The sequence below is a fragment of the Electrophorus electricus genome, chromosome 16 (genome assembly GCF_013358815.1).
Source record: "Electrophorus electricus isolate fEleEle1 chromosome 16, fEleEle1.pri, whole genome shotgun sequence".
NCBI classification, from domain to species: Eukaryota; Metazoa; Chordata; class Actinopteri; order Gymnotiformes; family Gymnotidae; genus Electrophorus; species Electrophorus electricus.
In genome coordinates, this window is record NC_049550.1 from 7,687,236 (window position 1) to 7,714,998 (window position 27,763).

At 41.9% G+C, this 27,763-nt stretch overlaps 1 protein-coding gene across 1 annotated transcript in view; it reads right to left on the reverse strand.

The window, feature by feature from the left end:
- Nucleotides 1-12,794: 12,794 nt before the first annotated feature.
- The window catches only part of sorcs3 (sortilin related VPS10 domain containing receptor 3), a 156,397-nt gene continuing 141,428 nt past the window's right edge, over nucleotides 12,795-27,763 (reverse strand). The window contains exons 21-27 of the mRNA XM_035535023.1: nucleotides 25,666-25,789; nucleotides 25,034-25,146; nucleotides 21,826-21,957; nucleotides 21,388-21,487; nucleotides 19,286-19,391; nucleotides 17,539-17,699; nucleotides 12,795-16,189 (exon numbers count right to left, since the gene is read on the reverse strand). Coding sequence (XP_035390916.1) covers nucleotides 16,131-16,189; nucleotides 17,539-17,699; nucleotides 19,286-19,391; nucleotides 21,388-21,487; nucleotides 21,826-21,957; nucleotides 25,034-25,146; nucleotides 25,666-25,789 — 795 coding nt within the window. The 3' untranslated portion in view covers nucleotides 12,795-16,130. The remainder of the gene's footprint in view (nucleotides 16,190-17,538; nucleotides 17,700-19,285; nucleotides 19,392-21,387; nucleotides 21,488-21,825; nucleotides 21,958-25,033; nucleotides 25,147-25,665; nucleotides 25,790-27,763) is intronic.

Here is a 27,763-nt window from a genome sequence, read left to right on the forward strand (position 1 = left end):
TTAATCCAGAAACAGGCCACAAACAGGACAAGGTCATAGTTCAATTAGGTTAAGGTTATAATTCATTGCCCTGGTAGATAGTATATTAAATATGCAGTAGTTTTCATGTTTTTGCACAACAATAAAATCAATTACTCTTTTATAGAACCCACTTGTGGGGTTACACATGTTATGGAGGCCAGCATTAATAATCATCTCTTTTACAAAATATGAATAAGTAGTGCAAGGATAACAATGCTCGCTTGAGGCATAAACAGTGGTTCTGAACAGCAGAATGCTGAAACCTTTTTTTAAGCAAAATAAGTCTGCACCGATTGGTTAATACATGATTGTTGGCAACTCTGTGAGCTACTTATAACTACACAGAATAGCAAGGAAGGACCCTGAAACTAGCAGAGAACACCGAACCGTCTGGTTCCAAAGTAAAGAGCTGAGAAGTTCCCTTGCTACTGCTCATGCTGCTGACGAGCCCCGAGCTCCACCACAACGGAGGGCCCCCCCGTGGGAGACCCCCACTCCACCCCACCCCACCCCACCCTGATGTGTGGCCAACCCAACACGTGCACCCCCAGGATGCTCTACACATCTGCCCACTGCATCAGTAAAGGAGGGAAGTGTGCACCGCCCGACAGTGCAAGAGCTGCGGACAGAGCAGGAGGTGATAGACAATTACTCCTGTTTACCCCTTTTAAGAGCCCAATCTCCAGTGATCAACCACCGAGAAAAAGGAATTACTCGAGAAGACAAGGCTGTATTGAGTTTTCTACTGCGCGGCTCAGAGGCCGCAGCCGGCTAGACGCAGTGGAGTTTGAAAGTTCCATTTTAAATAGTTAGTCACAAAGCCACAGGGAGCAGCACATTGGGTTTTAATTTGTTGAACTGCTCAATTGGCAAAATTCATTCAGAAATTTAGAAAAGAATCTTGATTGGGGAAAATTGGTGATGGCTAAGACGGGAATACAAAATTAGCTTGAAATCAATAGAAGTGAGGCTATGCGTGGATTCTAGATAGGAGAAAAGGAGTTTAATAACAGGATTAAAAAAAAGGTAGTTTAGGTAGCTCATTGAATAATGATTGCTTTTCAATTATGAATTTAGTGAAATTCCAAAGATATTTTAGAAATTACATAAGGCAGAACATTATAAGTACGATAACCAGGGTTAGGGCGAAGATTAAGGTTAGGGTTAGGGTCAGGGTTAAGGTTAGGGTTAGAATCAGGATTAAGGTTAGGGTTAGAGTGAGGGTTACGGTTAGGGTTAAGGTCAGGGTTAGGGTCAGTGTTAAGGTTAGGGTCAGGATTAAAGTTAGGGTTAGGGTCAGGATTAGGGTTAGGGTCAGGATTAAAGTTAGGGTTAGGGTGAGGGTTAAGGTTAGGGTTGGGGTCAGGATTAAGGTTGGGGTTAGGGTCAGGATTAAGTTTAGGGTTAGGGTGAGGGTTAAGGTTAGGGTTAGGGTCAGGATTAAGGTTAGGGTTAGAGTGAGGGTTAAAGTTAGGGTTAGGGTCAGGATTAAGGTTGGGGTTAGGGTCAGGATTAAGGTTAGGGTTAGAGTGAGGATTAAGGTTAGGGTTAGTGTCAGGATTAAGGTTAGGTTTAGGGTCAGGATTAAGGTTAGGGTTAGAGTGAGGGTTAAGGTTAGGGTTAGGGTCAGGATTAAGGTTAGGGTTAGAGTGAGGGTTAAGGTTAGGGTTAGGGTCAGGATTAAGGTTAGGGTTAGAGTGAGGGTTAAGGTTAGGGTTAGGGTCAGGATTATAGTTAGGGTGAGGGTTAAGGTTAGGATTGGGGTCAGGATTAAGGTTAGGGTCAGGATTTAGGTTAAGGTTAGGGTTAGGGTCAGGATTAAGGTTAGGTTTAGGGTCAGGATTAAGGTTAGGGTTAGAGTCAGGATTAAGGTTAGGGTTAGGGTCAGGATTAAGGTTAGGGTTAGGGTCAGAATTAAGGTTAGGGTTAGGATTAAGGTTAGGGTTAGGGTGAGGGTTAAGGTCAGGATTAAGGTTAGGGTTAGAGTTAGCAATGCTTCAGATCAGTAGAATGTGAAGTTGCACCTGTGAGTGATTATTACCTTTACACTTCCCTTTTTAAAAGGGCATGAGTGCAAACTGAGGAGTGACTAGAGAAACCAAAGTCAAGGCGGCTGTGAGTTAAGTGTAGTGGCATGGGAATGTGCCACTCGCAAAGTTGTAGGCCACCAGTGACATGGATAGGTAGTAGAGGATTTAGTTGTTCCTGCACCAGGAGGGGAGGACTAATCCCCTCCCTCAGAAAGCAAGGTATGGGAGATGAGGACTACAGCTGCCTGTCAGAATGACTTGTGTGGTCTGTTTTGAATTTGAAGCTGGAGTTAACCACTTAGGAGTTTTACTGTCTCCTTAAAAGAACTTGTACCGGTGCGTTGTAGGAGTGGCTTTAATCAGGAGTGTGTGGACATTGGGGAGGGAGTGTGTTTGGTTAGTGTGCAGTGCTTAAATCAGGAGTGTGTGGACATTGGGGAGGTAGTGTGTTTGGTTAGTGTGCAGTGCTTTAAACAGGAGTGTGTTGACATTGTGCTGGGTTAGGTTGTAGTGCTTTACTAGTCTAATCCAGGAGAAAGCGCAGGCTACTAACCTGAACCCCCTTCTTAGAAATCAAAGCTTTAATAAAGATGAACTGATAAACTTGCTCTGTGCATGTGCTCTTGCCTATAAAACCTTCTGGATGACCAAAGGTAGTGGCAGTGTTGCGCTACCTGCATCAACTCTAGGTTTATTACAATATTACAAGATTACACCTCATATCCTTTGTCTTCATGTCATTTCCGTGTACACACCCACGCCAAGACACAGAGAGAACATTAGAAAGCCATTCTGATACTCCAATATTTTCGCCAATGGCAGTCTTAATGGGTGAAGCAGTATATGAAATATATGAGGCATTCCATCGATAAGCAGGGATTTAGTGCTGATGCAGCAGCGTTGCCCAATCAGAAGATTAATGACCAAATTTGGCTTCCATGTCCTTTCTTATCAGTTCATCCATACTGACAGCTAATTAATTTTAATTTACAGGCCCTTTTGTGTTTTATAATACTAAATCGAAGTTAAATATTACTGATTTCAGAGTGTTTCTGAAGTGTTCTACAAAAATCATGAGGGAGAAAAAGATCTAATATTGAAATGCCAGTTGGTACCATATTTGATCATGTATTAATTTCCTACAATAACAAAAGTTTGAAAGTATATATATAATAAGGCAAAGCCTCACATACCAAATAAAAAAGTACAAATAAAAAGTAAAATATGTAAGATTATACCAGGTTCTAGAATTGTTCTTCTATTCTGGTCCCTTAAATTAGGGCTGTTGTTGCTTGCTAAGCCATGTCTCATCATTTTTGGCCATGCAATCATGCAATGCTAGCTTGGGTGCCCTAGTGTTTGGTATGCACTCAGGTAATGATAACTGGTGGGGGGCATAAAAGTGGATTGGAAAAATATTACACCTCTGCTGAGATGTTATTTACACACTTGTGACAAGCCATGTTAAATGAAGTGCAAACCATGATGGTTGGAACAGCCACCCCACCTCACTCCCAGTCGTTTTGCAGAAATAGCTTAGGCCATGTTAGCTAGCATTGGAAAAGTCTTATCAATTAAGCTCTAAGCAGAATGACAGACCAGTTGGCATTGAAAAGGTGACTGCAGGTATGGCAGAATAACTGGCTTAATCAGGAAGGTCTCTGCATTCATGCACATACCACAACAGAGCACTTTCCCTTATTAAAATAAATAATGCACATTAGCATAGGTCAGTTTGGCTTATGAATGTGGCAAAAAAAAAAACTGCTCATAGCATGTATTTGGGATGGGATTTGGCAGAGGTTTTTCCCAGGGTTCTCTGAAATGCAATAATCGGCATAGATTTCATTTTCTTCCACTCACTGATGCCAAAGGAAAGTAGAATGAAGACATTTGATGAAATATTTAGCTGGTTTGCCCTGTTGTTAAAAGTGCAATGTCTTCTCGCACATGTCACAGAATGGGCTGCCAGGACAAATCTGCTGATCACGCATTCAGAAGTTTCATCCACAACTTTGCTAGGTCATCTCCCTGTAGATAATGTTGTAAGGCAAAATGATATATTACAGCACATTTCAAGTTTAATAGAAGTCAAAGCTGATTGTTCCCATATAGCCCAAGAACACAGACTTACCACTTTCTTTAAAAAGAGGCATACTGACATACTAATGTACAATTAAATTACATGTTTGCTTTTGGAATCATATGACTGAATCATAAAGCCAAATATCAAACTTATGATCTACTAGAGGAAAGAGCCTGTCTTGCTAGAAGCTAGGGTATCTGGGATTGTGTGGATTTACCATGGGAATAGAAAAGATAAGATAAAAGAGACTGTGAAAGAAACCTCTGTGAAGATTTATCTAACAATTGTCCCATTCTCATGAGACCTTGGGTTACTACTTTGGTGCAAAGAGAAGTTCGCCACAGTAATACACACAAAATTTCCACTTTCTACCTCCAAGAACACCAGTGTGGCATTATAGGAGTGTCTGCTGTTTGGGGCCCACAGAAGCTGTTCCAGGCCAGGTGAGAAGTTTGGTCCAGTATAAGTTTGCTTCTTTTTCTAGTGGTCATAGTCAATACCAGAAGAAACTGATCTAGACACAGAATGGCAAGATGCTTGGTGAATCTCAAAGTCCATCAAATACTTAGCTTTAAGCTTAATAACCTTTAGTAAACTAAAATCAATTTAGTAAACTAAAATCACTTCAGTAAAGTAAAATCATCACAGAGTCTTATTAGTGAATGATGGCCATCATGCTTTTTTTTAATTGTTGTATTAACCATATGAAATGGTTATGAGGCTTTGTGAAAACATATATATGAAATATGAGCAATAAAGAGAAATAAAGCACAAATGGATTTTTTGTCCCCTTGTCTGATACTTATTTGACCACGAACACAGCACAGAGCATAAATACAGTAGCTGAGTAGATACTGACTTGGAGCTGTGGTTGAATATCAAGTGGTAGCTTGAACCTCGCTGATGAAATAGAGAAGAAAGAACAAGCCAGAGGTTCTCTCCAGCGGTATTCCTGAAAGTAACTTTTTTTAACACCAGTTCCTGTCCAATCAATCATTCACATGTCTCCATATGTGAAGCTCTTATTTAATTAATTCTTCTACCCCTGTAAACTCCTGCAAGGAGCAATTTCCTTCAGGCTGAAAGGGGAAATCAAATTTAATTGACCTTTGCGATGATATTTGAACTGGGCCAGTTGGCTCTGCATCCTTTTAGGCTGTTGTGCCCTGTTGTTCCATGTCAGTCTGCTTATCCATAAATGAAACCTACTAGTCATAAAAATACAGGCAGTTTCAGCCTTCCAAATTAGAAGAGCTTTTTTTCTCAAAATCTGCATATAGCATATGCAGTTCTCCTTTCTTCACTATCACTTCCTTTCGTGTCACATATTTCACGTACGTTTTAAACGGACAGTTTGGCTAAAAATATCATGCTACATTACACAAACATCTGCAGGGCTGCCTATTGCAAATCTGCCTTCTGTTTCTTGGTCTAGTGTATTTCATCTCTTCAGAGGACTAGATTCTTTATTACTCCTGCAACTCATGTAATTACAAAATATGGCTTTAGCCTGACAGCCGATAATTGAAGCAGCACAGGCAGGCATCCGTTTATGATGTGGGTTCCCTACAGCAACTTGACTGGCACAGAAAGTTCTAGATCATTTATCAGGATGCTGTTTTTTCAGTGCTTATTCGGAGAAGTTATTCCAATACTCTAAGCAGATGCTGTTCACATTGTTTGTTGTTTATCTAAGTAAATATGACTTTGTCTGAAACCAGATAAAACAGATTAACATGAAGATATTCACAATATTGGCGGGAGAAAACTACTAAGTTAGAAATTAGGAACATATATGGAATAATCTAAAACTTATACATAGGTATTACACTTTAATAACCTAATCTTTCCTTAAGAGAGGCTCAAATCTAATCTGAGATGAGCATCTTTGTTGCCCTGCAGAATGCCATATCAGAAAGTTATGGTTTATTTTGTCTAGACATTCCTATATATGATGAATGAAATGCAAGGGTGTGCTTTGCTCCTTTTTCCAATGACTAAATTTAGTTGACATTCCACCAAACAGAATAATATAAAAAAATAAATATTTTGAGACATTTTACATCAGATGTATTTAGTTGAGCACAGACATAAATTTAGACTCATTTAATGGCTACCAGCACAGTACAAAGATGTGCATTATTTAAGTAAAGTAATAATAGTGGCACTTTTTTGGAGTTATTAATATATATGCAAAACATAATTACAGAAAGAAATGAGCATATGGTGCATTGAAAACTCCTTTTTCCAGCACATGGGCACATTTTAAAGGTGGAAGATATTCACTGGCTTATGGGTGGTAGCCCTTGGCAAAATATTCCATTAGAGTAAAATAAATCGGAACATTAACGTATAATTGAGGTGGCATTCTGGATGATTATTTAATTTTGGTGGGAACTGTATCATTTTCAGCTAATGGCACATCAAGTATTTAAATGTGTCTGTGTACAAAGAGCTATTAAAATGACAGCCTCTGGTCCAGGTGATGAGGTGTTCATCCGAGGTTGACAACTGAGAATAGTTCAGGGGTGTGGCTGATTTTTTTCCCTTGAAAATGCAAATGCATCAAACTGTTATGAGCTGTTTGCTTGCGTGACATTAGCAATAACTAGCGTGTCTTGTAAAACGCAAAAGCCACTCGTTTCTGAAAATGCCCCGTCCAAGTAAACCCAGTTCCTACACTGCACACGAAATGTTAAACACCTTAGATGGAGCACTCAAAGGAAGAACTGAGGTAAAACTACCCAAAGTAGAAATTACTCTTTGACGAGTGCCATTTTAAGCACGTCAACTTGACAGGAGCTTCTAAAGGTGTGGCTGGATATCGAGCCTCTTTACCAGAACCATCTGCTGGTGCTTCAAGGTGCCCTTTCATGCTTTGCTACTGATAAACTTCAGCTTGCTTCATGAAAGGCAAGAGAAAGGCTGGATTTCCCACAGTTATCTCTTTAATACAGCGGAAAGGGATTATGTTCCTCCGCTTTTAAACACACTATATACTCGAGGACACACTCAGTGCGGACATTGGATCTGCTTAACAGAAACGCATATAGCTGTTCAAAAAATGAGCTCTGGAGCTGAAAAAAGATAACTTAGATTTTTAAATTACATTCCTCTTTCTTTTTCTCTCTCTCCCTGTTCGAATGTCTGTCCTGTCTGTGATGAATGCTTCACAGTCGAGAATTGATATTTTAACATTTCTTCTGTATTTAAGATGATGGCAAGAACACAGAATAGTGGGCTCTTTCTTATTTAAATCTTTCGAAGTCTAAGGTGTAGATCTTCTTAAAGGAATAACGAGCAAGAGCTATTCAAGAACAGGTACAGTGCCAGTATAGGATGCAAGCACGATAAATTAATGTAAAGAAGCATGTAGAAAAACACATGAAAGCCTAACAAAACCATTTGGCATGGCTGAATGCTGTGGGCTGCATGTAGAACTTCGAGTGTATTGTAACTGTACCATAGCTTGCATGGAATGAGAAGATTCACCCTTACATCCTCCTTATCAGAAACACCTACCTTGTAGGTACAGCATATAGGTTTAGGATTATAGCTCGGCTCTGGTCATGCATGCAAGCTCTGCACGGGTGGTCAGTTCCTAACCACACTACTGCTCTTGACTGGATAGAACTCGTGATGTGTGTAAAACATTACAGCCATGTTTCCACGGTGAGGTTAGTGAGTATTGCATTGTACAAGTGTAACATCCACTACCACGCCATGGGGTTTCCTGCTAAAGTGCTCAGTGAGTGTATACTACGTGCAAATCCTTCTCCAAGCACACCATGGAGTTGCTTCGATATAATACAAAACATCCAAGCCCACAACGATGTGCCCTGTGGCTAAAACATATCAGTTCGAGTATGTTTAGCCATTCTGCCCATTATGTCTCCAATTATCGAGAGACAATGGCCCAAACGATTATAGAGCCAATTAAGTCATAGCGAAGTGTTCCAAGGACAATGGCATCTGAGGAGGTCTGACTGTGATGGGACAAAATATCTCACGACATGAACCATATGCTTGCGATGGAGGCTAAAATTGAAAGCGAAAGGACAGATGCTGGCTGGAATCATCTGGGGATGAGAAGTTATCAAAGAGGTCGAGTGCTGGCACGAAACAGTGATGCTCCACTTGGGAAGAATGATTGTTCTTAGCGTCGCCCTGGGAAAGACTGGCCCAGTTCAGCGGCGCTGACGTGAGTTTACTCTTTAATTTCGTCAACTCATTGCTTGTCGCGTGATCACTGCGTTAAGATAGGGTGGCAATCACGGTGCATGCCTTCAACGTTTCTGGGTCACCTCCGAAACGTGTCCTGCAGGGAAATGGCACTGGGGATCAGTATGCACGGCCTGACGGCCTGCTAAATAAGCCGTCTCTTGCTGACAGGCCATTAGTCCAAAACAGGGGGAAAAGCTGTTTTCAGATTACATATCCGTGGACCAGTCTAGGTAAAGAATCTAATCTTAACAAATGCACTATGGTGACATGTAATGTAACAGTACTGCTGTGTGATACAATATTTCACCCCTACCCTGACACAATATTACTAAAATATGCTGTACACATTACCTTAATGTCAATCAAACTCTTTTCTTACAGATTGCAATCCTAATAGATTCTCCATGTTTGATCATATCTTCATAGCAATAATCTGAATATCTTAATTGTGATCAATGTAACCATATTAAGTGCAATTTCCATCTTCCTAAATATTTCTCACTATCTCTGTTCAATCATTTATCTATAACGAGCATCCACACAATATTTCCAATCATGTCTATAGGATTTGCTCAGCACACCTTGCAGAAGGGAAATGGCAAGGGTCTGTTCTGGCTGGCCAATGAGAACTCATTGAGTGCTTGTCTGTGAGTCTGCCTGGGAGACAGATGTCTCCCACTCCAGTGTGGGTTTCAGCGGTAGCCTCCTCCTACCCCTCTACTGCACCCCGTTGCCTTTTGCTGCCGGTTTTGGCCATCCCGATGTCACAAAATTGAGTAAGTGAAACGAAAGGAACAAACACTTCGAGCACAGACGTGAAAAGTGGGTGCAATCAAAGAGCTATCACGACTTAACTACATTCAACAGTTTGAAAGGGGTTTTTTGTTTGTTTGTTTGTTTTTGCAGCAGGATATCGCCCAAGCATGAGCAGGAATTGTGGTATTCGGATTTTGACCATTACTTATGCCAACCCCCTACCAAAAATGCATTATTAAAATCCTGGGGATTCCCAATCATCCTTTGGTCTAGCTGAATGACAAATAATAATATATATGCAAGGTTGGAGTTCAAACAAATGGCCTAGGGCTGGTGGTGCTAACTGATCAAAAAGGTATGCATATCTGACAGCTTCATTTCCATGCAAAGGTATTTGATGCATATTTATCAGGCCCATCTGCTATGAAGGGAAACAAGTGTAAAAGCATAAATGTGCCATAGCTCTTTTTAAAGAAATGGGTGTGATAAGTACGACAATAAACTTTCATATTACTGTGACGCTTGAGATACCATTCACATTTGCCTTTGACAAAAGAATGCAATAACAGTAAGGATGAATGATAAGCTAATAGCATGCATGAGGAATTTCATAAATAAACATGACAAACATTAATAAAACTTTTTATGATACACATAACTCCGAAAAGAAGTCAAAAGAAACCAGAAGTATGATGCGAAAAGCAACTTGTTAAAAAAAAAAAAGTCCCTCAGTGGTTTTATGAGTTTTGGTGACATTCTGACATAAAGATGCCATTCATCAAGAATCACATTAAAACTGGCTAGACATGCTGACTATACAAGGGCTTCTTCTACACCATCTTTATTTCCAACTGATTACAGATTACATTTACCCAAAGCACATTTAAATGTGATATCAACTATTATGCAAAAATGCAATATTCTGCTCAACTGCAACCCCAGCCATAAATGTGAGGATGTGCTTCTCAAAGTAATACTATGCACCCATCACTATGCCATGCATGCAATGTGTGACAGATACTGTAGCAAGAGACATGAATGAGACGTGAATGAGACTTGAATGAAATTATGGGTCCTGACACATATGTTTGGGAGCTTGGAGAGCCCTAGAAAAAGCAAGTAACTCTGCAATCAAGGTGGCATGGAGAGACAGACAGACAGAGAGAGGGAGAGAGAGAGAAAGAAAGAGAGATGAATAAAAGAGGGAGGAGAGCAGGTGTGGGAAGATGGCATGGAAGCCATAGAGAATACTGGTGTGGAAGAGGGCACGTGAACAAACGAGTCAAAGGAAAGGAGGAACAAGGCGGCTCTCAAGTTTTGCTGCATGGATGGAGACAAATGAACCTTTGTTTACAGCGCTTTAATGTCTGACCCACTCTTTGCATGTCTGGGTTTCATCTGTCAAAACCTTTGGCGATTGTTGGGGTGGTGGTACGGGTAGAGGAGGAGAAGGAGGAGAAGGAGGAGAAGAAGAAGAGTGGTGATATAAAGTGTAATGGAAAGAAGGAATATTCAGTGACAGAATACTTTCATAGGCTGGCAAAAGCAATCCCATGGGCCGAGCTCTGAAATGACAACGCTGCCATCTTTCCTGACAAGGGTCTTTTATCAAGCACTGTGGAGATCCCGGTCCCAGTCAGAGAGAGAACGAGAGAGACAGAGAGAGCAAAGAAAAGAAGAAAGAGAAACAGAAAGAGAAGTAGAGAGAGGAATTGAATGAGAGAGAGAATTTTGCTTTTACCCATTAAGGCTGCGCTAGTTGTTGATGTAGAGACTTGAGCTTTGCAACTGCAGGATGTCAAATTAAAGTAAATCTACCTGTCAGAAGCTGCAGAACAGCAGGACAGCCAGAAGAGATGAGGGTGTGTGCATATAGAGGTGGGGAGGGTGGGAGCACAACACTGTGTCCCATCAGTCTTTTAGTGATAATTAAGTCTCTATTTGAGGGAATTTCACTCACCTGCTTTTGAATACTGATGTCAGGGTCTCCTCATCATGAGAGCCAGTTAGATTTCTTTCACTGATCATTATGCAAAAGGACTACCAACAGTAGCCGAGTGTTAAACTAAATATGAATGCACAAGGACACTGTACCTGTGCTCTTACACAGCTGGCAAATGGTACTAATAAATAATACTTTACATATGCGGTGACATTCAGGTCCAAAGTGTATGAAAATGTATTTATTTGGCAAATAGAACTTTTCTCTGGCAATACAACTTTAGTAGAGTCATTGAGTAGAACACAGGTGTTATGTCCATAACTGGAAACTCAAATCTCTGGAAATATCAAATCTATAAGACTCAGGGCACGTTTGAGCTCAGGGTATATAAGGCTTGGCATGTTTAAGATGGGGGGTATATAAGACTCAGGATGTTTCAGCTTAGGATATATAAGGCTAAGGATGTTTCAGCTCAGGGTATATAAGACTCAGGGCGTATTTTAGCTTGGGATATGTAAGGCTCAGCGCATTTGAGCTCAGGGTATATAAGACTCAGGAAGTGTTTGTGCTTGGGGTATGTAATGCTTGGCACATTTGACTTTGGGGTATATAAGACTCACGGCGCGTTTGATATTGGGGTATATACGGCTCAGCGCATTTGAGCTTGGGTAATATAAGACTCAAGGCGGAGCTGTGCCGGTGCCCCAGGCCCTCCCTGCCTCAGGTTCATTTAGACTATTTTCATGTTCAACTCACTTGAGTGCAAATCCAAAGTGACACAGCAGGCAGAAATCGACTGTAGTTGCAAAGTAGCATTAAAAAAAAATCCTCAGCAATACCACTGGGCTATCTGTGTGGAAATGTTTGGCACAAACACCACTGACAGTTTACAACAGGAGGCCCATTATCTGATGTACAAAAATACATTTATTCGAAACAATTTCAAAATGACAGTTTTTTTTCTCCCATAGAAATATTGAAATAAAGATGGTGTTGAACAATAACAAGTCATGCAGCTGTACGTGTTGTGGGATGAGTGAAAAGCGTCACAATGAATTGCCTGTCAAAACGTTTTACAGTAAACAACACCAACGAAATTACAATTTCCTCCGTCTTAATTTCGTTTACATTTCCCATTTAACTTTTGTGAAGTTGTCGCGCTCTTCCAAGAAATGATCTCCATTAGAGCGGAGTAAATGAAATCAGATAGCAATAACATTAAATAAAGAATGATTCAGAGAGAGAGAGTGTGTGTGTGTGTGTGTGTGAGAGAGAGAGAGAGAGAGAGAGAGAGAGAGAGAGAGAAAGAGCGCCTCAGTACACATTTTTACAAAACCGCTAACCTTGGAGAAGAAAAATGCAAAAATAACGTTAGTGTTCCCTGCTGCACAAGAAGGCCTACGTAAGGTGCTACTGGATGATCGGTAGGTTTTCCATCCGGACATTTATACTCTAGGAGTGAGCTGCTCAGGCAGACTTAGGACACTCTTTCCTTTCCCAAGTGACAGTAGTGTGAAAAGGAGCGCACCAATGACAGGCATAAACTCCGCATGGTCCAAACTCCTTTAACGCTACCTCACTTCAGATGGCCAGAACCGGAATCAGAAAGAAACGAGAAACACGTCCAACCGAGACCTTTCAAAGATTCCTAGTGACCACAAAATGATATATAGGGCGAAGACGCGCACCCCCACCCCCCCACCCCCCACCCCCACCCGCCCTCAGCAGGCTTTACAGTAATTGCAGGCTGACTTCAGCGCGGTGGACTCTCTGCGAGAGTAAGAGGTGATTAGCGGTAAAGCCCCGCTTTGTGTTCGCCGCCACGCCGTGCGCTGCACCCAGCAGCCGCTGCTGTTAGCGCCGTCGTGCATGCAGACAAAGAGCAACAGAGCTTCTGCTGAGGGCTTTTTTTTCCCGCCTCTCTTCTTTAATAGTCCCTTAACTGCAAAAGCATTTTGCCCGGATGGTTTGAAGTAATTGAACAGAACTCAGGCTAAGGGATGTAATCTGTTTATGCGGCGCATTTGCTGTAAAAAGGAATAATATAAATAAGCCCCAGATCAGCAGGACTTGACACCAGACACCTTGAATCAGCAGATTTTCCAAACAGCCCACGGCGCAAAAGCTGCATTCGCTGTGGCCGTAGAATTAGATTTACCATCCGATTCATGTCAGTTCAGATCAGCGTCCATCATGGAACCATTTCATATGCCATGACTCAGCTTATCACAGTTTATCAATATATACTGTCCCGGGGTTTCCCGTTTCCGGACAGGGCAAGACCTGATAAATCTGACAAAGTCCTCTTGGTAGGATAGAATTACTTTATTGAAATTATCAAGTGGGTGTTGGTGGTAGTTGTCCTTGTTCACTGATCTGAGACCAGTTTTGCTTCTTATAGTGATTAAGGGAAATATTTCAGATGGGCTATCTAGCTCCACATTCATGTGGAATTTCGCCAGTTACCGGGGTCATGTTTTTATGAGACAGAAACTAAAACAAGTACCTAACAAACACAATACGATGTGCAGCACTGCCTGCATGTGAAGAATAAAGACGTGTGCTAGATTCTAAGGGGAAATATTTGGCCCATGACTATGTTGCGTATAATAAATGATGGATGTCGGAGTCTTTAACTACGGAGGATGAGAAATATTTGTACAACATTATGTAAGTAACATTAAATATTACCTCTTCCACACAGAAAATTTCAGATGCATTTAGTGGGCCTGGGAGCCATATCTACTGAAGCAGTGTGATGAATTAAGTGAAAGATGAGATCCTTCTGCAGTGTACAGGAAGTCACCTTCTGCTGCTTCTGACTCGTTGGGATATTGCTATTTACAGTTGCATTCATATAAAAGGGTCTGCACTTCCCAAAGAGGTTTACGAATCCCAACGCATTATGAGGAAAGCAAAAAGGTCACTTCCTTAAAGTGCAGATAACAGCCTTTATCTCTGTGTGAAAGAGGCAGCTGAGAACTGAGACCCATTACTGGAAAGAACCTTTGAAATGCATACCTTGACTAAGTAGTCAGGTTTTAAATTAATTCTAATTTAAATCTTAATGAAGGAAGTCAGTATAGTTTCGGTGGTAAGAGCAAACTGAAAATCTGAATGCTAGCATAGGAATGTGAAAATGATTTCCCTTTTGTAACAGGCCTAAAAATAATTATTTACACCACTAGTTTATCTACAACACATAATGTAAATCGTGTCCTTGCAAATTACATGCACAAGTCAAGGACCACTTGGAAATAAACAAAATTATGATTCCATAAAAGCTGTAATTCTCAACACACTTTTTTTTTTTTTTTTAAATTTAAAAGGTACCGTGTTAAGGTTTGCAGCTGTGCCGTTACCACACTATTTACAATAGAAGCTTGTGAGAGTGACAGCTTACTCGCTGTATATACAGAGAGATGAGGACAGTAAGACCTGCTGACACTACGACCAGGCCAGAGCTCTTCCCTGACAAGACACCATAAAGATAAAAAAAAACAACAACAAACAATATACCTCATTAAAAGTTTCTTATAAATACTCTTAACTTTTATACTTGTTTATACAGTAACTATTACTTTAAGGTTTATAAATTAAGATAAAATTTCAGGTGGCTAAATGTTTTGATGGCAAAAAAAACTAAACAAACAAAAACATTAGACAAAAAGAAAGGCATTGCTTTTGTAAGGCGTCCACTTTATATGTTATTATGACAGGAAGAAAACAATGTATTAATCTGCTTCATCAAAATGTGAAATGTAGGATAAACATTCACCTATGTAGTTGCTAGAAGCCTTCTGAAAGATAGTTGAAAAGTCTTTTTGACTTTAATGGAAATTTCTGAGACTCTTTCACAGTTTGTCCACACCTTTTTATCTGACTTAAACCACTTTGTGTAAGGCTGAAATTTGGCAGTAACTGAACTGAAACCCAATCAAGTTTCCCTCAGGGACACTGTTTTCCTAGTCTTCGAAAGTGCAAGCACAACACAACCTCATATGGCATGCATAATACACCTCAAGAAGTGTCCATTATAATCATATCATAATAAGAGTCAGTGTTACTTCTGAAATAAAACTGAATCACATCCTCTCTTACTTATTATCCAACACACAGCAGTAAATGTGCACTCGGCTGAAGTAGTTTGAGCAAACGTCAGATAAACAATTTATCTGATTACAAACTTGAATACTGAGGACTCTAAGGTTAGGTATCAAGAACTCAGCAAAACATCACATTTATTCGTACTGGTGTCTGTTAATTTGCATATCTCACTTCACTTCTTGCTCTTGCAGTGGCTCAGATTATAATTGATATGCAAATAAGGTGACCCAGTGAAAAGCGCAAGCGAATCAAAGTGCTTATGATTGGTGAACAGCTAACAGACAGTTCAGGGTGCTACACCCCAGACTAACAACTACAGGCCTTGGATTCAACACAGTATCTTTTTCCTTTTGAACCAAAAAGGACTCACCAGGACATAGGCTCTGTGTAATTCCGGAACTCAAATTCAAAACATAGTACCATTACACTTTTCCACAGAAATTATGAAATTTGTATTGTTTCTGTAGCTTGTAGGTTCTTTGACAAGACCATATAACAAAACATGTTTGAAGTGGACATTTTGTGAAGTGGGCGTCACCACCTTCTGGAGTTTACTGAATCTTACAGTATTTGTGGGGACATTTCAGAAGGCCAAATGTATAGCTTTGCCACTCAAATTTCCAACTTGGCCACTCAAATGTCTAGCTTTACCACTCACTTGGAATGTCCGCCTCATTGTCTCACATAGCCAAGCACATTTTTCATCGTAATTAAAAAAAAACATCTCATTAATTGTGTTCAGATTCTCCGTACAGATCTTATCAAACAAGACACCCATGCAAATGTGTATAAACGAGGTCCTTAGAAAACTATTAACAATGACTGTTTCAGAAGTTACAAAAAAATAAAAGTAAAGAAAAAGAAAAAACCTACAGAACTTCAAAATGGCGTCGCTTCTGTACACCTCGTTACATTGCACTTCCGAATCATTCCGTTTCCAAGCTGTATGGATTAGCTGGTTCGTTCAGACACTGGTACAGTTGGGGATCTCTCTTGTGCTTTCACATGGGTTGATCATTCCACCTGATTTAAAAACAATAACAACAAAACAAAACAAACAACAGCAAAAAACAGGAGTTACCTTATGAATTAATGGAACATTGCTGCTTTTTAAATGGCTGTGAGCACTAAACCTTCCTTATTAAAATGTTTATCTTACAGTATACACATACAAAACAAGCACACCAACAAAACAGCAAAAATGTGAACAAGCAACTACAGGCAGCAGATCATCAGATGTGAAGGTTTGAAGAAAGTATTAAAGTTCTAAGTAAACAGCAAGCTTTTTGATTTGGTTTTCAAAGATGAGGTGGTCAGCCACTGATACATCGGGATTTGAGATGACAACTAGACCTCACCCATTCAAAGAGAATGAGTAGTCTCTCTACTTCCTCATGCGCTTCCCTCCCACTGTAGTCTAGGCTAGACTAGGACTGTAGACTAGGACTGTCTTCTATACTGCAGAACCAAGCAATGCGCTCAACTTTACCATGTGGACGACTGGCCAGCTAGAATGTGGCCCTTTCCCTGTCCGGTAATGTGGCTGTTAAGGGCACAGCTGGGACTCGAACCTAATTCCCAGGTGCATGCCACACCTCTTCAGCACTAAAGATGTCTTGGCTGGTAAGCCGGGGAACATTATTATCAACTGCAAAAATGTACACACTAGTTGGAGCACCTGATGGCTTCGTCACGACGAAGGCCAAAACAAAACCTCTTGCGGACAATAGTCAAAAGCAAAGGGTCTCGTATGTTGACCAAATATAACAAGTTCTCTGTGTAGAGAACGATCTTAATTCTTCTTTCCCTACTGTTGAAGTGCTTAATCTGTTCCTGAGACCCTAATTTCATCTTGTTATACTTTAATTGCATGATCAGTATTCTCCTTTACTTACTGCTTATTAGATCAAATTAAAACTCAGTTGGCAGGCATTAAACAATTACATGATCATACAGATGCAGCCACAGTAAGTCCATCAGGGTTTAGTGTAGTTAACCTTCATCATGAGAAGTCCTGAGGAAGTACAGCTTCAGACCACAATGTCATGGCTGCTTATTTTTGAAACCCTAGTAATTAGGTTCTGTGCTTTAACACACCATGAGTGAAAAGAAAGGCTGCCTTAAACCGCCAAAATTTCACCACGGTGCTTTCGCTAAATGTGTTATCCTTCACAGGCTTTTGTTTGTTTAATTTCTTTTCTTCTTTGTTAAGAATCAGACTTAAAAGATTTAATTTAGGCTGAATCATTCCATTTTATAACTCCCTGGTCACACAGTCCCAGGTATATTAATTCCCTCTGCCATACCCTTTGCAGTGCTGTCTGCAGGTTAATGGTCAAAAAGTGTTGGAGGTGTGAAGGAGGACTGCTCACGTTTGAGGCGCGCGTCCAGCTCCTTCTCCATCATCTCTTTGGGGGTGGAGAACTCACTGAGCGTGATTTTGGGCGTAGCGTCACTCTGGCCCACCGTCCCCAGCATCTCCTGCTCTTTCTCGTGGTTCACCTCGGCATATATATTAATCCAGGGAATTTTTCTGAAAAGGAAGGGACAAAGGTCACGTTCACCACATGCCAGTCATATGCCAGACCTCACCCGTACTGCTTCGAGACTGAAAACACATTTGTGGTGCAATAAGCTTAAATCTATTATCAGGAGAACTAGTTTATCAGAGTTTAGGAAAGTATTACATTCTGGTGGGAAAGGACTTTGGCAATATGGATAGAATTGACTGGATTAAAAAGTACTGCATTTGTTTTAGTGAAATCCAAAAGTATGTATTGCAAAACCAGTATTATAAGTTGGTTTTTTTGTTTGTTTGTTTGAAAGTAACAAAGAATCCTAAAGAACAGACCAAAAAGCTACAACTATACAGAAAATGTTGACTGATCAATTAAATTTGGTATTAAAGGATTTCATTAGGCAGGATTAATATTCTTTCCTACTCCTTAAATGAAAAGACAGACCTATTATAAAACGCTTATGCACTTTATTATTGGGTATTTGTGACAATTGAACAATTAAGCATCATTTAGACTATGGCTCAAGTATAAACACCTGTTAGTCATGTGTAATATATAATAAAACATCACACTATCAAAGTTTTCTTTCTACAGTTGCCATAAAACTGTTACCGAAAATAATGGGTGGAACACAGTTATAACACCTCCAGATAACAGTTGCACGTGGATTTAAATTTATAATCAGGAACCAATTACAAAAATGTTTTTCAGAACAGCAAGACTAATTCCCCAAATGTTCTTCTTTGAGGGCTTTCACATTTTACCAGCCAGAAAATAATGGGCGTGCAATTTCTGAGAGATAAAACGATCTTTTCCCTCCATTTACATTTATGACTGGCAATATGTGTTTGAAATCACCTTCTTCAGTTTGCTTCAAATTACTATTAATTTTGAAATTTAACTGGTTTGTTTTGTCAAGTGTGACATTTCAATAAATATGGTTCGTCTCTAAATTGATAGGAAAAATCCATATCTATTATTGATGATTACTTCGACATTTTTTTTTACTTATTCTGAGCATAAAATAAATTATTCAAAGAGTTGTTGACAGTTTTCCAGCTGAGACATCCCCCCTGAATATTAAACAATTTAATGATATTTTCACCAGTTTATCTGAAATGTTTTTTTTTTCCGTTTATTCCCACAGTCACCCTCATCTACATATATCAGTACTACCATTTTCCTATTGGTCATAACTGTTATTGATATAAATGAAAAAACGCCACTGCATTCTCTTGTAAGCATCCTCTAATTCCGCATTCCCAATCAGAATTCTGTATTTAGCATTCATCACTCGACATCGAACAGAGAGAATATAACACACACTGAACCATAAATGCAATATATGAAAACAGTAGTGCATTAATCCTAATGTTATGTCACAAGATCTTGAACAACGCTGCGCTCCTGAACATATGTTCCTGTAAATGCCTTTAGTCGCATCACAACGAGTGAAACATATTAAGGTGGGGAGGTACAGGGCTGGAGTGTCATTCAAAGAAATGAACATCGTTAAAGAAATCCTGTTCTGAGGCAAGAGTGGATTCACACAGGCACGTGAATGGTGCTGGCGCCTTCAAAGGCGGAAGCGCTGTTTCACCTCTTGAATTTGTAGATGAGGAAGACAGCTAAGCCCAGGAACACCACAGAGAGGAGCATCAGCATGGCCGAACTACTATGTCTGGGGATGGAGTCAACCAGTGGAGCTGAGAGAGAGAGAGACAGAGAGAGAGAGAGAGAGAGAGAGAGAGAGAGAGAGAGAAGAATGAGAGAGGCAGAAAAACATGAACGAGAGAATATGTTCTCAAACACATGCCATTCGGATATGATTTTAAACCTAAACAGGCAAATCTCAGAATATTTGACAAAGGTTTGCGACTGCCCTTCTCTCAGTGGTTCCCCAGTTGTTATGCAAGAAAATAATTGAAGCAAGATGAAGCAAGGAAGTGTCCCATAAAGTGAAGACTTTTTTTAACGCCAGGAAAGCTCCGAATGTAACTATTACACAAGAAAGCCACAAAAGCAGAGTCCAGATCAGCCCAGAAGGGAGTCCTGCCATCAGGAGCAGACAGGGCTCTCTCTCTCATCCACTTCACGAAGTTCCAAAGGGGGTGGCAAGATCCAAGCTGACATGCTCCGCGAGTCTCCACCATCAAGACCAGCCAAGCCTCAGCCATCAAGACTGGGTTTTTCCACCACCTTTCTGAAAGGCAGCCCCCATAACGCAGATGACCTTTTGTTCAACAGCCTGAGGGCTTTTTGGACCTTTCAAGGCTAGAAAATATGGTGGGGGGGTGGGGGTTTTGGGAGGGGGGCTGTTCCAGGAACTAAGGCCACTCAGATGGCCAGTGCAGTGCGGTAAATTCGGGACATGGCATGTCCTCTGAACCACATGCTGCAGTTCATCAAAACCGGGTGGTTGCTGATGGCTCTGCCTTCACAAGGCTTCACAAAGCCCAACCAAATGGCACTGTTCTTTTTTTTTTTTTAATGGGGCCGGACAAAGGCGCGGTGAGTGACGTTTGTTCACTTGATGGCCTTTGTCTGGAGCAGGTTCACTTCAAAGCCCACTCCTCCAGCTGGAAGTCCGGCTCATGTTCCAGCCTCCTTTTTACCCGGGAGTCAAACATGACAATGAAGTGACCAACCAGTTAGCTGATACCAGCGAACTGTTTCAATTAACCACCAGTGATTACAAAACCCCAGACTGGATTTGGATTTGAGGTCCAGATTTACGATAAATGGTCTCTGGTCTAGAGTTAGACAAGGGACAACACTAAAGAAGAAGAAAGAGGGGAAACAGTATTGCTTGTTAAAAATAGGTAAATGAATACATTTTAAAACTACACATTTTCTGTCAAGTTTTGATTGTCAAGTTTTGATTTCATGGCTGCAATTAAAAACACAAATAAAATCACATTTAAAATCAACTGTAGTGTTGAGTAATGAAAGTCCAACTTTATAGCAGTTCTCAGTGATGACAATTCACACTAGCCTTGGGGAAAAAAACAATTAACATATTTACACCCAGTCAAAATTCTGTATGGTTCAATAAAACAAATATCTGAAAGATGGCAAACAGGAAAATGTCTTTTTGTAATACGAGCCCAACCCCTCCCCCCCCCAAACAATTCTGAAATGATAACAGCCCACTGGGCTTTGATGATGGCATAACTGTTATGTAACACTGCCCGAGTGTCGCAGGGCAAGGGGCAGGACGCACAGACTCCAGTGACGTAGACATTTGTTTATTAACACAAAATGAAAAACTATGGCACTCACACATAACATAAACGGTGATCTTGGATAACATATAATCCAAGAAGTGAACATACGGTTATCATAGGCAATGTGAACAAACACGTAAACGATAAGAACGACTACAATAACCGACAACCTGCACACTTCGACCGGGTTTTAAATACACAAACAAAACACTAACCCGGTGCAGGTGTGTGCAGGCGTGGTTACCAATACACAAACAAGACCCTCCTACTGCACGTGGCGGTCCAACCCATGTGACTCGCGGGAGGTAAGCGTTCCGTGACATGTTATTGTTATCATTCATAAACAATGAAATTTGGAAGACAATCAACTTAGGTAAATAGGTGGATATACCATCAATAGCACAACACAGACATTTAAGCTATGCTGAAGTATTTTAAAAAAGTATATAAAAAGATGTTAGAAAACTAAAGTTACCTAAAGTTAATTGTGTAATGTAAACAATGACTCTGGATCCAGGCTTCAGCTCAAACTCCACCAGGTTCTGGTTCAGTGCAATGATGAGGACCTCCGAGATCTGTGCCGGCAGACACAGCATGACCTTTATGAACCTGCAAGTCCACTGAGGAATCACCCTTCAAACTTGAAACACACACTTCAAATCCGTCTGTTTATGCTTCATTAGCCGATGCAAGAACATCTGGATGGAAGACTGGATTGAGCCATTATGCTGTAATAACAAAATTAATAATAACTCTGCACAGTGCGATTATGTATTATAGGTTAAAGATCAGCTCTTGCAATAATCAGTGACCAGGTTACTACTATTCCACTCCGTATCACCACTAAAGTGATCCCAAATAAACTGAAATGACCAACTACCCTGATAATATAATACACAATTGTTCATTTGACCTGCTCCAGGTCCTCCTCACTCCTTTTCCTGCCCTCTGATTGGTTCTTGCTGGGAAGCAGGAAGAGCTCGGCGGCTGTAGGAATTCCGGGAAACACGGCAACCAGCAACTGCTCGGTGGGAACATCGGCGATCTGTGAGGAGGGAAAGGATGAAGCATGAGGGTGAGATGCAGCGATCACACTGGTAGATGTTTAAGATAAGGCACACTTTAAAAGAGAGCATCTGCTAGTCAGAGCTTTGCTTCATAGGCCGGTTTCAGGCAAGCCCATGCAGTGGTCATTCTTGCAGGCTCTGGGTGTCAGTGTGTGTGGAGCTGTGCACGCTGGTTCAGTACAGCACAGGGCCACCAGCTCACTCAATAAAGTAAGGCTAGAAATTCCTTTCGGGGATCCTGTGTGCTACTGGCATGGTGAGTCAGAACAAAACTGGCATGGTGAGTCAGTCAGCAACTGGCACGGTGAGTCAGAGCGCAACTGTCATGGTGAGTCCGGGTGATTCAATTGAAAGGAGGGGTGAAAGGAGATGGGACAGTCTGGGCAGCAACATGCACAGAAGCCAAAGCTCAATTGGCCATGTTCGTCCATGCTTTGCCTGCAGGAGAGGAGAGCATTTGGGGCGGCACTGAATGGCTAAAGGCCAATTAATGAACGATGCCGTCTTTAGGAGGTTTGGACTGCACGGTCAGAAGCCATTTAACTGCACATCAAGGGCTAAACGCCTGCACAATAAGACACTCTAAAATCCAGAGGGCCAGTTAATGGCAAGTCCACTTGCAAGAAGGCTCGGTGCATTGCAATGAGTCCTTCTCCACTGGGCACAGCCTCAATTTCTAGAGAGGAGTATAACCTGGATAGGTAGGGGCACTGCGATAAGATCGGAACTACCATTTCGGAATAAAGCATACAAGTCAGTCATCACTTTCCAGCGAATGACAAGTCATGACAGGGTAGCATTATTTCTTCACGCAACTAATCAGACTCACTCTCTTATTTCAAATCCCACTAAAACTAAACATCAACATGGCAGTCAAAGAGGTGGGAAATGCGATGACTACGAGAATAAAACCTCCTGAATGTATCATCAGGGTGGCCATTCGTACAGCACTTGAATAGATAACGCCTACGTTGAAAACAGAATCCTCACAGAAGACTTGACCATTAACATGCTGGCAGTTAATCATAAAACATCAACCAAAGAGCACAGCAACGGTGGGGGGAAGAGCCACTGCAACTTCAGAAACCCACGTCAGTTTTGGGGTAGGCACGACCACGCTCGGCTTCTAGCAGGAGTGGTACGAGAGCCCCTCTGCAGCGAGGTGAAATGTGAAAGCAATTACATTGTGCACAGCGGTGTCGGCGTCAGAGTGCTGTCTCGGGCTCTGGAAGATCGCAGTCACCTCCGTAGTAACATGCAGAGCTCTCCCATTATCTGGGAGGCTGGGGGAGGGGGGGAGTAAGAAAAAAAAAGGGCAGCAGGGGAACAGACCAGTAGGAGAGACGAATGAATCCAGGCGATGTGAGTCCCACTGCCCAAAAGCTGCATCGGTGACGGTCGCAGCTGGTGACCGTGATCTCAACCTCCATTACCAGAGCCCTCTATTCACTCCTACGAGGCCCCACTCGCCACGGGGTTACGGGACCGAGAGTCGGATGTCTCGTTCCACCTGTGGTACCGCTGTCCTGATCGTGGCTGATCATCTCGGATCAGTTGCTTGCCCCGCCTTGCCCTGGTGAATGCTACTACACAGCCGGCAAAGGGCTGATCCCAGACAAACTTAATCCATGCGGGCTCAGCGGTGTCTCCCGCTGTTTTGAACAGCCGGAGCTAAAGAGGCGCTGGCTTTGATTATGTGCAGACACCCTTCTGTTTCTCTTCAAGATATCCTGTGCTGTTTACCAGAGTCACTGTGATAGGGAAGGAGAGGATGTGAAAACCGGCCTTTGTCTTTGAAAGAGAAGATAAAGCCACCTTGCTTTGAACTTGCTGTGGAATAATAATCGCTTCACAGGACACATGGGTAAATCCTGTCTTAGGAGGCATGCCCTGGGGATCACGAGGATGAGCAGGGCTAGGGAAATATGAATGTGTGTGTGTGTGTGTATGTTTGTGTGGAGCTCTATATCCTGACCTAGTTCACAGACATCAGACATACATTCCCACACTTGTGGGCGCGAGGCAAGGTAGTCACGTCTCTGTATCTCCTGACTCCTACACAGACTTGAACACACTATGACACATTCCTGAGTACATCTTTTCTCTGGTGTTTCCAATGCCTGCTATTCACCTCGCCGCATATTCAAATTCCACAGGCACTTGTGCGTGTTTGTGTGTGTGTGTGTGTGTGTGTGTGTGTGTGTGTGTGTGTGTGTGTGTGTGTGTGCGCATACATGTGCGTTCGCAATTTAAATGAAAATATACGCATGGTTTGGTTGCGTTACGACGAGCATCTGCAGAATTCATATCTTTCCTTATGACTTCGCGCTCACAGAATCCAATAACATCTCTCACACATCTCTAATTGGCATGAATGTTTTGGTAGGAATCACCCCAGCATGTGTGTGTGTGTGTGTGTGTGTGTGTGTGTGTGTGTGTGTGTGTATGGCCCGAGGCAGAAGAGGGAGACAAAGAGCCCTAGGTAGCACAGATACACGCACACGTGGGTTTGGTACTGCATGACTGGCTGGTCGGTGGCACACCTCTCCCGGGGGTGAGCTGTGATGAGCCCTCTCCCGCACGGGGCTCTGGCTCTTCACGCGAGTAGAGTGGCTCGCCCAGCGGCGAAGGCCACAGAGCTCTAGGCAGAGGGGCAAGAGTGCCCTATGACGTCCGCTTTGACCGCGGGAGGGTGAGCCAGGTTTACTCCGTGCGAGTGCTCTTTTCATCATCAAGGCAGGACACATTAGTAATCGCTGGCCTATCTCCGCACTCCTCTGCCCGCCTGCGCCGATAAATTAGCTCATGCCCAATTTGGGGGCAAAGAGAGAGAAGAAGAGACGGAGAGACAGTAGAAGCACAGAGGGGAGAGAGAGAGTGATAAAGAGAGAGAGAAAGCGGGGGTGGGTGGCAGAAAGTCTACAAACCAGAATCGGTGAGATTCAAAATAAATACATAAACTAAAATAAAATCGAAAAAAAAAACAGGAGGAGAGTGAGCAAATGGCACGGGTGGAGCATGCAAATGAGAGCTGAAAAAAAGATCCCCACTCACTTGAAGCAGAGCCTTCTTAATTACCCTGCCCACATCCTGCCTCCACTCTGGGATGTCAGGGTTAGCCTCGTCCAGGTTCGGAGAGAAAGATAAAAGCAGTGATTTGAAGAATTCTGTCACCCAGAGAGAAAGCGGGAGGGAAAAGGATTTAATTCGCCATTGAGCTTCTTCTCTTGAATGATCATTCTCTCTCTCTTTCTCTCTCTCTCTCTTTCTCTCTCTCTCTCTCTCTCTCTCTCTCTCTCTCTCTCTCTCTCTCTCTCTCGTTAGACAGAATATGGCCAGGCTTGTTAAAAACATCATTACTGACAGCCATGGAAAGGTTAGAATTTATTACAGATAGGATTACAGTGTTTAGGAGTTGCTGCATAATAGGTGATTTCGTGCAACTAGCTCCCATAACGAAACACCATAATCACTGTATGTGAAATATTCTGCAACGAGCAGGGTGATGCCACGCAGGAACAATTATTATGGATTTATGCCACACAAAATCTCAAACATTACAAAATGTGTTTTACAGAACCAAAATTTAGCATGTAATGAATGCCAGTGTATGTTACCACGATTGAGCGGTTGATGGTTTATTTGTTAAAATGGCACAAAATGCTGGAAAGCAACTCATGGGTCACCTTGCACGGCGATGGTCTTGGTGTCTTGGAGGATGGAGTTGGCAGATGAGACCTGCACTGTGACCGTGTTCATCCCCTCGGCTGAAAACACATGTGGGATGCTGCCCTCCAGGGTTATCACCGGCTAGATAAGAACAAACAAACAAAAACAAAAAAAACCCAAATGTAATATACAAACAAACTGCACCCGTATGGGATCATAGTGAGTTTCAAAAGGTTTCATAGCGAGTTTCAAAAGGTTTCCATTGTGTATCCTGGAACATCTGTGTTACTAACTGCTGCCTTGACGCTCTTGTTTTACATAACAACCCATGTGTGTGAACTTATTCATCAAAGGATCTGTTGTTTTTTCCTTTTTTCTTCCCCCTTTGCATGCTTTAAGGTGGGATGCAGAAGAATGGCTCAATGTGCCACCTAATAAATGTCTTTTTTATTGCCTGTGACCATGACACACAGTCATACAGACATACAGTCGGTGGGCGTGAATGATGAAGGCACCTAACGACGTATTAAGGCCGCCCATTTACACCAAAGGCGAGCTCTTTGAGAGCCGTTGCTCTGAACTGTGTGCTAGGAGATACCAGGCCATTCCTCATGAAAGCAGCCAGAGCTATGAAGGGAGAAAAATGTGGAAATCTACTTCACACTCCTGTGAAAGGTGTGATGATGCTCGGGTCTGGTGACTGAGGAGACTGCAGGAGGCCATAGTTTAGTGACTGCCTTGGTAACTGTCAGTTGATACCTGCCGGTAAGTTTCCACCCGGGACCGGCGCTGCTCTTTGCCGGTGTAGTTTATCTGCGTTTGCTATGTGCTGTCACGATGTTTCGACACTTCAGCACTCTTCCCCCTTGACAAAAATCCTTTTGCAGTTGTAACCAGGGCTCCTTCCTCTTTGAACCGCTATTAGCCGCGCTGCGAAAGCTTTAAACATGTGAAGCTTCCTCTAGTGCTGTTTACAACGTCTGGGGCCTCTGACTGTGAGAGAGCGGTCAGGGAAAGTGCCCCATGGGTGGTGACACTCATGCTAGGGTCCAGGCTGCGCGAGCAAGGACCAAATCCACATTTGGGTGTGTCTGTTGGTCAAACGCTGAACTCGAAACCTGACCTCTTGTACGTTGTTGCCAAAATTGCTGTGGTGGAATTGGTTTAATAATGCACAAAGCTGTATAAGCACAACAAAAGGCATGTGTGCCTTTTCCTTCATCAAACAGAACCTACAGCATGATAAAATGACAACACTGAATTGTTTATGTACAGCAAAGTCCTGCCCGTCTGCACAGTCATTTAAAGGGGGGAAAAAATCTATTTTTTCCCTTTCATTTAGTGTGTTATATAACTTTTCTGCATGTAAACAGTCTGCAAAGTTACAAAGCTCAGTGTAGTTGCCAGAGTAAGTATTCCCCCAAAGTAACTACTTTTCTCAGCTGCCTGCAATGCCTCACTGAAATTTGAGCCATTTCCTTTGTCACAAGATGATGTAATCACATAATACTTTCCATATCTCCTGCCTACTGCAAGCTTGGCACGCCCTCACACAACACATAGCAAGTACTGGAGGCCAGAAGGAGTTTGATCAGTTTTGTAGCCAAGTTGAGAAGATGTTGCGTTTTGTGTTGTGAGGGGAACTCTCCTTCGCATGCTCTGCCAAAGATAGAACCACAAAGAAGACAGTAATTTAAATTATTCTATTAATTTTTCACCACTGTTCTCCCGACTTAGCTGTAGACTTCTCGGCTAAAGAGGCTAACTTGACTAATCTCAGTGTGTTAGACTAATCTCAGTCTGTTACAATGGTTTTGCTAATCAGCTGCAAGCCCACTTTTACCAAAATTGTGTGGAAATATGGCAATGTTGTTTTTTTATATATATATTACTAAGTATCGAAGAGTCCAAGTGTGTATGTGAATTTATGATTACAAACTGTAATGTCACGGTCACAATCCATAGTTGCGGGACCACGAACAGCTGGGAAACCACCAGACACTGTAATGATTTCTAAGGCAAAGTACAGCTTGAAAATAAATTGTGCCCCAAAAAACAACATTTACATTTACCCAAAGCTAATTACAATTATGTCTGAATGCAAGGGCTATGCTC